The sequence below is a fragment of the Carassius auratus genome, chromosome 27 (genome assembly GCF_003368295.1).
Source record: "Carassius auratus strain Wakin chromosome 27, ASM336829v1, whole genome shotgun sequence".
NCBI classification, from domain to species: Eukaryota; Metazoa; Chordata; class Actinopteri; order Cypriniformes; family Cyprinidae; genus Carassius; species Carassius auratus.
This window is the reverse complement of record NC_039269.1, coordinates 3,361,027-3,378,210: the sequence shown is the minus strand read 5'-3', so window position 1 is coordinate 3,378,210 and position 17,184 is coordinate 3,361,027. Positions and strand designations below refer to the sequence as shown.

The window sequence follows — 17,184 nt, the reverse complement described above, 5'->3', positions numbered from 1 at the left end:
GAGATTGTGGCGATACATGACATGGTGAAAAATGACTGAAAGAATAATAGGCTTCTTAAAGTAGTAAGATTTTTTTATATATATATATTTAAAATTTGATTGACAGTTACTCAATTTAAGTTAAAATTTTTTAAGTTTTCAGATCTGAAAAGAAAAAATCATAGAAATTTGAGGGGGAAAAGGTTTATGTTATGCTCGATCACAAACTCCTAGAAAAGTTTTATTTTACTTTTTTTTTAACTATACTAGAAATTTGCTGGTTATAGTAGGGAATGTTCTCGGATATTCAGGGAGCGTTCAACATTTATTCCAAGTCATCTGGTCTTTAATGACATTCTCAAGATGTTAGCACAAAAACATGATATGTTGTTGATGGAATGTTTTTAAAATATTTTTAACTAAAAAACAAAACAAAAAAAACAACAACTATATATTAGCTTCAGATGGTTCAAAGAACATAATGATGTTTGCAATTATGGGACATTTCCACAATGTTTTGTCTAAAATTCTAATAAACAATGAAAAAAAGTTAGAAAATGAAAATATATATATATATATATATATATATATATATATATATATATATATATATATATATATATATATATATATATATAAATAATCTTGAAGTTTAAAACAAATATTAAAAACCTGCAGAAATGAAGTACAGAAATAGGATGCTCCTACATCAGCCATGCATTATGTAACACTGCTGGTCACTCTCACAGGTCTACACCTGCATAAACAGCATAATCAGATTATCTCCATCGCCACGGCTCTTGTTTCTGAGAAACGTGTAGGAGTGCTCTGTAATCCATGATCACACATATGCAGATTAAACCTCTGAAGTGCTGAATAGTGCGGAAACCATCACAGCACCTACAGCTCTATTCTCTCTCCCTCTTCTGGGCCTATCAGACACAGACTGTTGGGTACAGATACACAATGATTAAGACAGCGTGTGCATGTAGAGTGGGTTACACAACTCCTTAAGCACCTCTGAGTAACTGATGTTACCATCTGTTGGTGTCTAGCAAAGGAATAGTTAAGACAACAATGTACATTTGCTGAAAAACTACTCAACCTTAGACCATCCAAGATTTAGATGAGTTTGTTTCTTCATCAGAACAGATTTGGAGAAATGTAGCGTTACATCACTTGCTCACCAACAGATCCTCTGCAGTGAATGGGTGCCGTCAGAATGAGAGACAAACAGCTGATAAAAACACCATATTAATCCACACCGCTCCAGTCATTCAGTTAACATGTAGGGAAAAGTCCTGAAACTAATAAAAAAAAAAGCTGCTGGAAAGAAATCCAACATCCAACCAACATATGACTCCTCGACCCATAATGTTGTTTTTTCCAGTGGAAAAGTTGCCTCATCTGAATCAGGAGAGAAATAGGACAACGAAAACAATCCAATACAGTTCTAAACAAATAGGTCAGTGAATTTTAATGTGAGGAAACAATAGAGGATGGACTTTTTTCTTTTTCTTTTTTACTGGAGGAAGCGATATAATACAATTTGGGCTGTTATTTGGTCTGTAAGAGACAGATTAAAGTTAAAACATCTTAATTATGGATTTTTTTATTTTACACACAGATTTTCACTTTACAAGACATTAACTGATGGCCTGCAGTTATGTGGATTACTCATGGATTATTGTTATGTCTTTATCAGCTGTTTGGACTCTCAATCTGACGGCACCCATCCACTGCAGAGGATACATTTGCTGGCTAGTGATGATGTAGTGCTAAATTTCTTCAAATCTGTTCATCCTGGATGGCTTGATGGTGAGTGAATTTTCAGCAAATTAAAAATGTTGGTGAACTTTTTCTTTAATAGATCCGAGTTACCTTGTCACTCATTACGAATTCCATTATAATATAAAAAAATGAACATGATGCTATACATTTCATTTCAGTGCTCACATGTTGTGCATGAGGAGATATTGTGCAATCAGCTCCAGCGGATGAGCAGGAGATCACATCGTATGCAAGGTGTGTGTTCACTGAGCTAATCAGACGGCTAAATACCAGCTGGCATATTTATATAGGATTACATACACACACATTTACAGTGTCTAAAACAACACAAAGGAGAGCTGTCTCATATGGGTGCTTAGACTGGAAACCAAACCCTGGATTTTAACATTCTGGCTCTGCAGTTTTTGCTTTTCAGGTCCAATTTGAAGACATTTGACATTAAAACAGGAAAATAACTCACATTATTTGAAAGGTAATATCCTTTTTTTTTTGTTTTTTTTTTGCAACTTATAAATATATATTCAAGCAGATGTTATTTGCACCTCAGTACAAGTTAATTCTAATGTATAGTTTGCCTCCCAGGTAGGCAGTGATGTATAGAGTGAATACTGCTCTATTCTGTTTGCACACTCATATGTGGATAATTATCCAAACTATTAATTGCATAGTCAACTTAATAATTATCCAAACTACAGCAAAGACTATCAGGGTGCAAATATCTTCACCTTGTTGCTGGCATTATTTAGAGGAATTTAAAAAAAGTGTGGAAATTCAACTACAGTTTAGTCCAAGATCAGGACGCGAAGAAACAAACACGGGGGACAAAGTGTAGATATAACTCTGATAGTATAGTTCCTTAAAGTATAGTTGTTCGCAAATGCAAACTTTCATTTAGTACTGCAACAGGCCTTTAAATATGGACATGGAAGCAAAGTGTCACATATTAATTTAAATATATCTATATAAACCATAAATAATCTGAGGAATTAAAAAAATAAAAATAAAATAAAAATCAGTTTCCCAAATAATACAACAATAAAAACTTGTACAAGAAATTAAAATCATTAATCTAACAACAACAAGAATTATAGTTGAATAATATCATAACATTATAATATTACATTTAATTACTTAGAAAAATAAAATATGATATTTTCATTAATAATATCATCATAATAGAAATAATACTTTTTTTTTAATTAGTATATGTATACTGTATATGCAGACAGACAACAAAATGTTAGATTTTACAACAAAAAAGTCTCAAAATGAAATTGCTGATCTGGTAATCACCTGTTAAAGTGCTCACTGTTAAGACGTGAAGTTCATAACTCAGATTTGAATGGTTGTTGCTCTCACAGATGTTTCCCTGGTCAGTAGTGTTTTCCCTGGAGCCGAAGGTTCCCGGCCAGCGTACTCCAGAGGAGCTGGTGACTAACACTTTAATGCTGGAGCTGGGTGCCATGGTGAAACGGACCGAGCGAATCCGGCTGGAGAAGGCGGCAGCGAGCCGCAGACGCCGCAGCTCGTCCTCGGCAGACTACAGCTGGCTGGCCGGCTCTCAGCCACACGTCCCCTACGAGCTCACGCCAGGAGACGTGCTGGAGCTGCAGGACCTCTGCGCTCAGATCCCACCTCAGCAGTGTGGGCCGGTAATTGTCAGGTAGGTATCAGGTATCAGGTTATGTTAGTATTAGGAACTGAGAAAATCTTATAGATTTTATTAATAGTTTGAATTATTTTTAGTTAAGTTTTTTTTTTTTTTTTGGTAGTCTGTTTTAGTGGAAATGTATATATATATATATTTATATTTATATATATTTATTTTAGGACCCGCAACTAAAACTGGAGGCAACTAAAACTAAATGGAAAATAAGAAATGTTTCCTTGGAAACTAGCTGAAATAAGATCTGGTAGTGTTTTATTTCAGTTAATGCTTATTTTATGTTAACTGCGATTCTCTCAGAAAAAAAAAATGTCTATATATTTTACTAATTGTTTGAATTAGTTTTTGTTGTTATATTTTCCTTTTTACTTTTAATTCCAGTTAGTATTTTTCTATTAAGTTTTTTTTTTAAATGTCTGTTTTTTACATTTTAAACTTTATTGTAAATTTAACCATTAATTACAAAGAAATGGCTAGTAGTTATATTTACTTACTGTAAAAAACAAAACCAAAAAAAACCGTTTTTTGAAAGTTTGAATGTTTTTATTTTTAGATTTTCCTACTTGATTTTAATTTTGCTTAATTATTTTAAATATGTCCATATACTTTTTATTTATTCAGTTTTAGTTAAGTATATCAAGTTGTATCAAGAAGTGTTTACTTAACTAGCAGAAAGTTTTTCTTTTCTTTCTAGTTCTGTCAAGGATTATTTTATTTCACGTAACATTTATTGTGCTTTTAGTTTTGCTTAAATCACCCTAGGTACTGACCAATAAGAGGTGAGTCACACAATACCTTTTAATAGATACTGATATTTGTTTTTTGTTTGAAAGGTTCAGGAAAGTGGTGTCAGAGTTTGAGCCTGAGGTGCAGGATGTCCCCAAACTGTTCCGGGGCGTCCTAAGAAACTGCCTGGATGAGCTTCAGGGAGACGCGGAGCTCCAGGATCGGGCGAACCGTTGGGAAAAACAGCGCAGCAAGAGCCTCTCCTTCGTCACCTTCCGATCCAAGTTCCGCACCCTGAACCGTGGCAAGGGAAGCTTCGGGGGGTCCCGCAACAACCTGCAAGAGGAAAACACGTGGTCTGATGAAGACGAGGAAGCAGCCGAACAGGAGGCAACTGCCATACGCACCAGGAAGGGACGGAGCCTCAGCATGCCAGAGATCACTCCTCTTGAGCAGGAGGCCCAGAGCTGAACAAGAGGAAGACCAGATGAATAGAGACAGAGGAAAGAAGAATTTGAAAAGCTTGAAGGAAATGCAGCCTTCAAGGTAAGCTGCCAATGAAGAGGAAGAAAAGAGAAGGGAAGAAAAATCGGATTCTAGGAGACATCCTGAAAGACTAAAGCTTATGCTTTCTGATTGTAAAACAAACACTCATTTGTTATTTAAACCAAAGAACACGGGTATAGGCATATGTAAGACATATACAGCCTTTTTACTTTCTAATGTGTGCTTAAATATTTTGAATATTTGGATGTAAATATAGATGTGAATATTTGGCATAAATGTATGTGGAGCTCACAAAATACATACAGAGTATGACCAGGTCTTATTTCTGGAGAAAAGGGGGTGGGGGCAGTCATACGGGGAAGAAGGGGGATTTCTAAAATAAGGGAACAAACTAAGATTTTTAAAAAAATTATATTTAAACCACAAAAAGTGGTGGGAAAACGTAGATAAAATAACGTTTATATTTTACTGCAAACACACAACTGGTTAATCGTACACCATTTTTTTGTTATTATTTTTAAGCACTACAATTTGACCATAAAAAAAATAAATAAATAATAAATCCATCAAGAGATGAAAAGTGCTGAATTAACACAAAACATTTTATTTTAATTTGCTGAAACATATTTTTGGCAGGGTTTTTTTTTTTTTTTCGCTCCACAAAATCTCTACAGCCACTGCAAAAAAAAATGTAACATTAGCCATAATCCGTTTCTCAGATGTGTTTTAATATGTACTGTTTGTCCTTACATTACAACAGTGTCCAGTTTATACAAGAGATGCAGACCGTTCAGCTAAAAAAGCCTGGAAACAAGAGTCTTCGTAGAAAGTGCTCATTAAATAATACACTGTACATCGTTCATGAGTTTGATTTGAGATTATGTGGCGTGTGTGGGAGAAAGAAAGTCTGTGATTTACAAAACGAGAGTTTGACCTTGAAAATGCAGCTTCTAAATGAAGAAAAGATCATCTCTGCCAGCTCCCTCTCCGGCTTCATTATTCACAGCATCGCTGATCTTCAGTTCTGTGTGCATGTGGCCAATAGTTCATCAGGCCGAAGGAAACGCATCCAGTTTCTCGAAGTACCGATTGGTTTTTAATGCTATAGTACTGTATAAAACACTGGTCTTCATTCGCATCTTGTTTATTCCTGGACTAAGCAAAATCACAAGACCAGGCAACAACTTCTAACTCCTTGTATATTTGGCAGAATCAAACTTAAAAAAGAAGAACCTGAAAGTTTTTAAACCATATATAATATTACAGACCCCATATTAACAGGGCCTGCGATCAGAAGGCCTCAATACTAGAAGAGAGAATCTCATGAAAATGGTAGAAAATGTCATACTTCTATTTTACCACCCAAAAAGGAAAAAAATAAGTATTTTTTAGGACCATTAAGATATACATACATATTTTTTTCAATTATTTCAATACTAAGCACTATTTCCTCCAAATTTCCCATGAATGTTGATAAACTTACAGATTAAATTATAAAATTATAAATTTACTCATTTATAAGAACATTGGTGAGTATACGATTGCATTAGTTGTAATGAATTTAATTTATACTGTTACTAATAATAAAAATGATCACACTAGATATAATCATTATCATTATTATACAGCAATTATTTCACATTACATATAAGAACTTAGTTTTCATGAAAAAATGACATAATGGTCCTAAAATAGACATCACTTTTTGTCTTACAAATATAATTATAAAAATACAATTATAAATTATAAAATAATTTATACAATTATAAATTATAAAATAATTTATAATTATAAATTATATTAATTATAAATAACTTTTCCCTTGCATCCTTTGGGGTGAAATAGGACTCTGATATTTATTTGTTAGAGATTCACCCATAAATGGCATGCGTTAGATATAAAAACACATTAATAAAGAGTAATGGGGAAGTATTATTATCAGGCTTATTTTATAAGGAGAATCAGGTCTCATTTAATTTACTGTAAAAATGTTATCGCTGATTATGGACAACACTGTCTGAGAGGAACAAACTAAACCAGTTTGGAGAATCAAACCACTTGGGAAAAAGCCTTCTCTTTTAATATGCGATTATTAATAAGAAACGAAGGCCTGAATGTTAATGCAGATGAAGCTTAAAGAGAACAGAGTGAATCAGAACACCCTCCTCTCTATTTAAATACACTGTAAATCTCCACCTTCATCAGCATCACCATCCTCCTCCATCTCCCTCCAGAGTAAGAGAGCTGAAGTCGGACAGTTGACAGAATTAACATCTGACTCAAGATACTCTGACTAACCCACTAATGAGCATCAGAACCCCACCCCACCCCACTCAACCCAGAGTCCGGTCCACTTGTGATTTTGCACATTCGCCCATAAGTCCATTGCCTGTGGACTTAAGTCCATAAGTCCATCCACCCTCCTTCAAACCCTTTGGCTCCGTTTTCATCCCTCCTTATGCTCGGGTATGTCCTTCTCAGGCGAGGAAGACCACAAAGATGATAAAGAAGATGATGAGAACAAGGAATATCTTGATCATGAGCCAGCGATTAGAGGAGACGGACTGGAAGTACTTCAGGATCTCGGTATGGGCCATTTCCACATTCAGCTGGGTGTCCTCCACATTGGCATCGATCCTGGTCATCAACAGAATCAGACAGTGATTATGACTTTACAGTCTCTGACCACAACATCATGATTAAATCAGTCTTAATAAATGTTTTGACTTTTTACTCTTTTTTTTTTTTTTTTCTCCACAAATGCTTTTGAAGTGTCACAATCACATTAAGCTACATTGCGCCTACTATTTTTGCACAAATACACCTAAACACATTTTTGACAGTTTGCACACATCAACTTTTAGACACAAATGCAAGTGAAATTCTGGCACTGACATCGATGCTGACTAGTAAAAAAAAGTTTGTGTGTGGTTTCTACAGCATGTACTGTGGAGTCGGTGGTTTTGCAGTATGTTGATTCATGTGGTGTGTAGTCTGACCTCTGAATCGTCTCTTCCTGCTCTTTGACCATGTGTGCCAACTGCTGAAAGATGGAGCCCAACTCCACAATGGTGCTCTCAATGTTCTGCATGGTATCTGCCCGGCTCTGTATATACGAGTCCTACGTAAACATAACAAAAGGACATATCGTAATGAAAACGGACATTCAACATTTATCATACATGCAAACCTTCAGCTACATGCAGCAGCCTAGACTACAATCCATTCCAAATTTCCTGAGGGACTGATACCTGTTCATCGATGAGCTGCAGCTGCAGAGGGTTTGCTCTAGAGTCCATGTCGATGGCCACCTCTCCTCCAAGACTCCTGGACTCATCCTGCATCAGAACTGAGCTGTCTGCCAGAACCAAGAAATGAAAAAGACTATTAAAGGCAAAGTAAAGACACCAAGTGTGCATACAAAACCATATATGATTTGAGTAATGTGACAAGGTGAAAGCGGTGTCATACTGAAGTTATTGGTGAGCAGAGGAGAGGCGGAGACAGGGGCCTGGGAGAAATGCTCTCTTCTGCTGCGCTGCTGCTTCAGATTCTGAACACACAACAGGACAGACATGCCTCAGTTAAAACAAAGTATTGTTCGCTAATAACAACTGAACTAAATGTTATTAAAACAACAGAAAACTACATGGAACTAGTTTGAAAATCAAAAGAAAGAGCAGATAGTTTCATAGGACCATGATGCACAGGAAGCACACTTTGTGTGTTTTTGCTTCGCTAAGGCTACGATTAAATATTTAAAAGTCTAACAACTGCTTGACACAGAATTGAGGATGTTATAAAAGTGTGGCACTGATCATAAAAAATAAATAAAATAAAAACTCACCTCTGTTCTCACTTCCAGGACTGACTTGAAATCGTTTGACATTGATGCCAACTTGGACTGCAACACAAACATTTACAGATAAGACCGTTTACAGCATGTACTATATCACAGCAGGAAAATGAAAGGTGTGGTGGCTCGTCAAGTCATCATGTCAATCAAAACCAGATCAGCCACCCCTACTGTCTACAGCAGGGGATATTTGAGATGATGCTTCCTGGAGAGTTTGTTATATCTGTGAACTAAAGGAACATCAGATAGATGCTGTACCTGCAGGGATACAACAATTGTGTTGGAATGTGTCTGGATGTGACGGCCATTTTGCCCACTGCGGGATCGTACGAGGTCTTGCAGCTGCGCTATCTGCTTATTCAGACTGTTGATGTCCTGAGGAGAGACAATATATATCAAGAAGTTGCTCTTACACAGTATGCTGAAGGATTCTGGTAAACAGATACCAAGATTCCTACAGGTAACTTCTACAAGCAAGTACAGAGATTCATATAAATATGATTTCATATGACTGATATGGAGAATGACAACACAGACATCACTAACCTGTTTAATAATGTATGTTAGCTCCTCAATCTCCACTGCTTTATCATCAAACAAAGACTTCCTTTTGGCCACTAGGAGTGAAGGGGAGAATAAAAGTTCATAATGACACCAGAGCACACAGTGTACTTCAGAAATAGATAACTCTATATTAGACCTCGAAGTAAACTAGGGAGCCACCAAATAATGGACAAGTGAGCATCAGAACTGTTAAAAATTAAAATACACATTTTTCAACCATAACAAGAGTCTAATATGACAAAAAATAAGAGCATCCTTAAATCTTATTAGTATTACTGACACGTTACTTACAAATTGTAAGCTTTTCAAGCTTGGCAAATGTGTTGCTCAAGTCTTTCCCAATTCTCCTGTTACAGAGAAACAAAACATTTCAGGGGGGCAAAGTTTCGAGGAAGCAGGACAAGGCACATTGAAGTGAAAAGAACTGTGGGCAAAGACCAAATAGGATGGATCTGAACTCTTACTTGGCCATAAGAGTGAAGTCACTGCGCTGTTTAATGGCATTAATGGCAGGTTTATTGTGAGTCCCATTCTGAAAAGACAGAGGAAAATGTTTTATATGTATCGAATTTAATTTCCACTAATAGAAGAGATTAAAGAATAACTCAGCCAAAAATGATAAACATACACACACGCACACACATATATATATTATATATAGGTTTAGTTCAATGCAGATGGTCCATTTGTAAGCAAGTGATGTAATGCTAAATTTCTCAATTTGTTCCCATCAAGAAACAAACTCATTTACATTTTGAATGTACAAGTGCTGTAAAGTGTGTGTGTGTGTGTGTGTGGGGGGGGGTTATATGATCCCCTGCTGATTTTGTAAGTTTGCCCACTTGATTTGATTTGACTTGTTTTGATCCCCTGCCCACTTACGAAGAAATGAAGGGTCTGTAATTTTTACAGTAGATTTATTTTAATGTATAGAGATAGAAAGCCAACCAAAACATCCAGAAAAAAAAAATAATTATTTGATCCCCAAGCAAAACATGACTTATTACTTGGTGCAGAATCTCTTGTTGGCAACCACAGAGGTAAGACTTTTTTTTGTAGTTGGTCAGGATGTTTGCACACTCCTCAGGAGGGATTTTGATCCACTCCTCTTTATAGATTCTCTCTAAATCCTTAAGGTTTCTTGGCTGTCATTTGGCAACTCAAAGTTTCAGCTCCCACCACAGATTTTCTACAGGTTGAGGTCTGGAGACTGGCTAAACCACTCCATGAACTTAATGTGCTTCTTGAGCCACTCCTTTGTTCCCCCGTAGGTATGTTTCGGGTCGTTGTCATGCTGGAAGACCCATCCATGACCCATCTTCAGTGTTCTAGCAAAATTCTCGTTCAAGATTTTACAGTTCATTTTCCCCTCAATGCAGTGAAGTCGTCCTTTACCCTTAGCAGAAAGACAGTCCCCAAGCATAATGTTTCCACCACCGTGCTTGACTGTAGGGATGGTGTTCTTGGGGTCATAGTCAGCATTTCTCTCGCTGCAAACACAGAGTTGAGTTAATCAATTTTGATCTCATCTGACCAGAGCACTTCCTCCCAAACCTTTTCTGAATCATTTAGATGTTTTAAACTTTAAATGGGGCTGAACATGTGCCTTCTTGAGCAGCGGGACCTTGCTGGCGCTGCAGGATTTCAGTACACTGTGGTGAAGTGTGTTTTGCTTGGTGACTGTGGTCCCAACTGCCTTAAGATCATTAATAAGCTCCTACCGTGTATTTCGGGGCTGATCTCTCACCTTTCTCATGATCATCTTTACCCCATGAGACAAGATCTTGCCGGAGCTCCAGACTGAGGCCGATTGAATGTTGTTTTGTATTTCTTCCATTTCCGAATAATCAGACCAACAGTTGTCTCCTCCTCACCAAACTTCTTGCTGATGGTCTTGTTGCCCATTCCTGCCTTGTGCAGATCTTCAATCTAGTCTCTGACATCCTTTGACAGTTCTTAGGTCTTGCCCATGATGGTGGTAGAGGTTGCAATGGAAGATACAGATTGTTTGGACAGGTGTATTATACACCTAACGAGCTGAAATTAGGAGTAACTTCTTAAAGTGACAGGACTAATCTGTGCTCCTCATGGGCATATAACCAATCTGTGGGAGCCAGAATTCTTGAGTGTTGGTATGGGAACAAATACTTATTTCACTCACTGAAATGCAAATCAATTTCTAACCTTTATATTAGACAGTTTCAATGGCAGCAACAACAACAAACATTACTGCACATGCATGCTTTTGTGCCCCTAATTTAACTTCCTGTAGACTTCCAAATAGAATCAATAACAACAACTAAGTAGTCCCTCTAGAGCATAAATCAGATTTACTGAAAATGTAAATTAATTCTGCCAGCAGGAGGTGCTTTAAAGCAGAAGAAACAGAGGTTTCCCCAATAACTGCTGTACACAAAAGAGCGCTGAGCTTACAAACACTACTTTAGAAGGCATATAACATGCAAGATAAAATGAAAATGACATTGAACATTTAACAGACTAATTAAAGATAGTCTTCCTTCAGAAATATAGTGATATAAACACCCATGCCTCATTTAGATTTTATAAATTTGCAGTACGTGCTCATGTTTCTCCAACAAATCCTTTTGGAAAATCAGTCAGTTTTGATATTGTGAGCACTACAAATAAATAAATGTTTGGGAAACAGATCCCACAGCACAACCAACTGAGCCCAACTTCAGTCTACTCATCACCTTAAGTTTAACCTTTAACTGTGTTTGTAGACGGTGCTATAGCCAGTGTAAGAAACAAACATAGACCAGAAGTTAACTTAGGGCCAGGTGCGTGGGGCCAATGAAACGGTCTATGTGTGTGTTTTTTTTTTTTTGGTTGGTATTCTGTCTCTATCAATTAAAATAAACCTTCCATAAAAATTACAGACCCTTCATTTCTTTGTGAGTAGGCAAACTTAAATCAGCAGGGGACCAAATAAATATTGCCCCCAGTTTATTACTAGATTTTTCTAAATAATTTCCAAAAATAAAAATAAAAATCTTTTATGGCCTTAAAGTGAGTAAATCGAGCCAATAACAAAAGTGTAACATGAAAAGCTACAAATATAATAAAAATTTACTTGCATAAAACAGAAAATGAGGATTAGTGCAGAAAGCTTTCCTTTTTTTTTTTAATTCAAGGGAAGTGTATGGGGATTTAGACAGCTTTTATATAGCTTGCATAGTGCCTTTCTAAAGTTTAGTAGAATCAATCACCTTTTACTTTTTCGATGCATGAAAAGAGCATCTCACTTTCTGCCTAGTATAAATAATTTTTCATGACCAAAAAAAAAGGGTCAGCAAATCATGACAAAAATATGTATTTGTTGGGTGAAGTTTAAAAACTTTAAAAGTAAAGTGTGCTGATATTCTATCCTCTAAAATAATATGTAATAAGCAACACATAGTTTAAGCATCTGTGGAAACCACACTGCATTGTGGATTCAATACAAATGACACCATAGTTTCAAATGTATTTAATATTGTCATACCTGTAACTGTCTCCCCTGCAGTGACTTACAAGCCGACTGGAACTCAATTGTGCGGTCCCGACACGTCATGATAATGCAGCAGAACCTCTTTCCCTCAACAGTATCAGGATGTGTTTATGTGACAGTGAATCGGAGGGGAACCAGCTGCTGTGAAACTCTCTGCTGGGGCCTTTATGAGGCCAAAGCAAACACTTCAGACTTCAGATGTTACTAAAAGCTTGGAAGAGTTGACTGTTCTCCAGCGACTCCGCACATCATCTGAGGATCACAGAATCAATCAATCAATGACCTGAACTTTGATTGTCATTTATGAGAAGAGACTAAACAATGTTCTAAGAAGTACTTACACACTCGCGAATACTATAAATACTACAGCGCTTGATAACAAAATAACACAGATAATGGCAACAAATAATGCATAAGATATTCTTAGACATTTCTATAGATACATGGTTGCTGTGAATCCAGGTAAAATAAGCAGGTCATTTAAACACTGGTATGGATGTCACTCCCACATCCAGTAATAACTGACTAATATACTGATCCCAACACCTCAGCTCAACCTTCTTTATAAAATGAATAAGGAACCCCACTCTAGACGAGGTGTACAGGTAACTGGACCATCAGTCATCTGAGCAGAGAGGTAACGTTAAACTGAACTCGGATGCTATCGGATTATAGGCCACCGAGAATATTCTGGCTTCACAGATTGACGCGTAATAACACAAATCAATGAAGGAAACGAATTCTTCGCGAAGATATATTACAAGCTTTTACTAACATGTTTTAAAGACTAAACCTATCTTTCAAGGTGTTTACAGCTATGTTTGTTTGTTAGTATAACGTCTGACGCCGTCTTCAGTCCAGCAGTACGTTACGCAGTTCTCTGGGCGCTAATTGGCTCAAAACTCGACAACTACCGTCTTAATTTAAACCATAATCACTCCAGTTGAGCTTAAACCACTAGCTAAGACATTCTTAACGTCGTTTATAATTTTTTACTTACGGTTACCGTATCATTTCGTCGTTTTTTCCCACAGTATTCCCGGCTTGTCGATGAAACGGAGGTCGGGGTTTCACTTCCACTCCTTACCGCTTCCGGTATGCGTAACGTCACTGCCACGTCCACGATTGCGCATGCTCACGAGCGTGATTTGTGACGCAGATCAGTTTCGTGCGATGTGCATCTTGAAACTTCACTTTATTTTCTAATTTTACATAATATTTATTAGCATTTAGAATTTTTACGTTTTTTATTTACTTTTCATTGCATAAATTAAGTTTTAGACCTAGCATGTTTACGCTTTTATTTTAGTTCTATAATAAAATAATTATGATAATAATAACAATAATAATAATAATTATTATTATTATAAATTCACTTCATGCATCGATCTATTGATGCTTTTAATATTCCCAACCAAAGGTCATCTGTGATTTTAAATAATAAATGAAAACTAAAATAATATATTTAAAATAGAGTTGGAGCCATAGAATTGATTTTAGTTTTAGTTTGTTCGACTGTTTATTCTCATTTTTATTTAACAAAATAATAATTATTATTGTTGTTGTTTATTTATTAATATAAATATCTTTTATTTTGTTCAAAGTGCATTTTATGGCATTTTAGACACAACAATTTTATTAGCAAAAAGGTAGGTCAACGTTTCAAAGCACTACACGACCAGCAGATGTCGCCAAAAAAGTTGAAATTGAGAAACTTTGAAACAATGAAAAGAATAATTTTTCTGACGTGAATATTTAAAGATTAAAAGATTACTCATGCACACTGATTAAAACTGCAATAAGACTTGGTCGTAGTGCACACATCACCAGGTCAAGTGACACTGGTCAAAAATGCTTTTGAAACATAATAGTGAAGAAAGCAATCATGCACTCATCTGTTTTTATGATTGGGATGTTTCTTTGACTCTTATTGTTTCATTTTCTATCCCTAACCCTATACTTAACCTCACATAAACATATTTGGGCTTTCATCGAAACATTTAGCATGTTTCCTTATCCATTTGTAACCTTGGCTGATTTGCACAATGTAGATCATTTTAGATTTTACTATCCTTATGTGAACATTTGGTCTCCACAGACCCACACACACATACATATTCTCAGCAATTTAACATGAAGCAGCATGTAACCTGTTTGATGTCCTCTCAGCGTAAGAGTTGTTTGTGCTCCTTATCTTCTTTGTGTGGATCAGCCACTTCACTTTGAATCCAGCAAACCCTGTAACGTATCACAGGATCTGCAATATTTTGGACTGAGATTGATGACCCAGTCCATTTAAAACAAGATTCACTAGTATCAGTGTTCCCCTTAGAGCAGAAATTCTCATAAAAACCCATTAGAAAACCACTTTTATAACCAAATTGTGAAGGTTTACATTTTTGTCTTTGCTGACACATACATACAGGCTGCGCTCAGACAATGTTGTTGTCTCTGCCAGATAGCATCACAATGCACACATATTCATGTCATCCAGATAGCACCCAGGCCTGCTAGAACACAGCTGCTTCAACAAAGAGATGCAAGGAAAACACGACTGATGTTTTATCATTAGTGCCACTTTGGGCATCAACACACTCATACGCACAAGAGCAGGAAAACAACACAGGACTGTGTGTTTTTAGCTGGAAATGAAAAAAAAGTGGTGAGTCTGACAGCGGAAGAGGACGGCCCTGGAAAAATATCCCTTCTATATTGCCTATAGAAATAGAGGGAGGATAGGGAGAGAAAGACAGAAAGTGGAACAGAAAATTTATTCCATCTTCTGGACGGATGAGTCACTCTGAGTTTTCTCCCTCTCCCGTTTTTTCGTAATCTTGTGGGTAGACTGCTAAATTTAGTCCTGGCGCTGAGCCCTGACAGACAGATAGGCCAGCATCAGCTTTAAAATGAGTCTTCACACACTCACACACTGCAAACACACATTTGGAAACAGTCAAGCATTGAATTTGTATATAAATCCACACAGACAGACTGCTGCATACACACACACACACACACACACACAACCTCACTGCATCAAGCACAGTCATCAAACATTTTGAACGCTGGAGAGGATGTTCTATTTTGATAATGTCACTGGAATCAGATGTCTGGCTCTCTATTAATACAAAATCCCATTTGAGAGTTTAATAAGGGGACCAGATAGTGAATAAAAGCGCCGCTCAGCATGATAAAATCTGACCTTTACAAAACTGTCAGCACTCTTGTTTTTTTTTATATATATTTTATACACACACACACACACACACACACACACACACACACACACACACACACACACACACACACACACACACACACACACATATATATATATATATTATTGATAATAAATTATTATTGTTATACTGCCTTAACAGTATTAAAAATAATCATCGTCACTATCATCAAATATAATCTTTTATTAATTAATAGAACAAATGTGCAGAAAACTGTTATTGGTTATAAAAGCAGACTTCATTTTCTTTATTTTTTATTTTATTTCGGGAATTTGAGCCAGACATTTCTTTGTGAGAAGGATTGATTCACTGGTAGCACTGCATGTATTATTTTTAGAGGCATATTATTGGTTTTATCACTTCTGTTAAAGGCCTATGTGAAGACGAAGTGAGAATAAAACAAGTATCCGTGAATCATCAGACGGGAGATATCAGGTGAGGCTTGTGCTGTTCTACAGGTGCTGGGCTGGCATTAGCATTAGCAGTAAGCAGTGTGTGTGTGTCTCTGTGTGTGTGACTCTGACTCAGCAGAAGTCAAGGGAGAGGAGGGAGAGGGATAATATTATTCTCACATCATTACGGTGCTGGCGGCCCTCTGCCCGAGACTCCCAGACCCAGGTGATAATTATCACAATGTTTCTCTTTCATTATCATTAAACAGCAGGAAAAGAGAAGGGAAGGGGTGGACGACACAAAACAGGGTGGTTGAATTAAGAATAAAACAAAGACTAAAGCAAATATGTGCATTCCCTACAGAATAGAACTGTTGAATTATCAGGGTATAGTGATGGTATCAGATGGTAATACTTTAGTATTTCGATGTGCATAGGCCTATACAATGGCAGTGAAAGATAACTATACACATATACCATATTTACATGATACTCCAAGGTCAAGGTCTTCCTCAAATCATATTACACGTCCACTTATAGACCATATTTCCAACAGATTCAATCTCACAACATGTCCAGGTCTCATTTCACCACAAAGATGAAGTCTATTTTTAGGACCATTAAGATTTTATGCACTATAAATATTATTTTAACACTTTCCATATTTTCTAACTGAAATCACATTACGATGATAAATGATTTGTGAACAATATTTGAGAGAAATAGTCCTTTTGTGTACATAGAAAAAGTCTTAGAACTTTGAGTTCAGCTCGGGGGCAAAAACAAAAGTGTTGCATTTATAATTTTTTTTTTTCAGTATATATATGTTTGCAATACAGTCATGATAATATGCATTAAGGTGAAGAAATGTTCTTCAGTGTCATGAAAATAATGCAATAAAAAAATCAATATAAAGCATTGAGATTTTTCTTTTGATTTAAAAATTGATTTTG

The 17,184-nt window shown here is 36.3% G+C and overlaps 2 protein-coding genes across 2 annotated transcripts; one reads left to right on the top strand and one right to left on the bottom strand.

Annotated features, from left to right (window-relative positions):
* Positions 1 to 1,948: 1,948 nt before the first annotated feature.
* LOC113046341 (protein RD3-like) lies at positions 1,949 to 4,996 on the top strand. The gene is made up of 3 exons (XM_026207229.1): positions 1,949 to 2,242; positions 3,132 to 3,433; positions 4,270 to 4,996. Exons 2-3 carry the CDS (start codon positions 3,132 to 3,134, stop codon positions 4,631 to 4,633), a joined length of 666 nt encoding a protein of 221 aa, XP_026063014.1. The 5' UTR covers positions 1,949 to 2,242; the 3' UTR covers positions 4,634 to 4,996.
* Positions 4,997 to 5,307: 311 nt separating this feature from the next.
* LOC113045112 (syntaxin-5-like) lies at positions 5,308 to 13,733 on the bottom strand. Its single transcript, XM_026205288.1, has 11 exons — positions 13,601 to 13,733; positions 12,595 to 12,852; positions 9,554 to 9,621; positions 9,381 to 9,436; positions 9,072 to 9,142; positions 8,784 to 8,900; positions 8,517 to 8,573; positions 8,141 to 8,222; positions 7,921 to 8,027; positions 7,669 to 7,790; positions 5,308 to 7,306 (listed from the first exon to the last, which is right to left on the bottom strand). Exons 2-11 carry the CDS (start codon positions 12,661 to 12,663, stop codon positions 7,147 to 7,149), a joined length of 909 nt encoding a protein of 302 aa, XP_026061073.1. The 5' UTR covers positions 12,664 to 12,852; positions 13,601 to 13,733; the 3' UTR covers positions 5,308 to 7,146.
* Between the last annotated feature and the right edge of the window lie 3,451 nt (positions 13,734 to 17,184).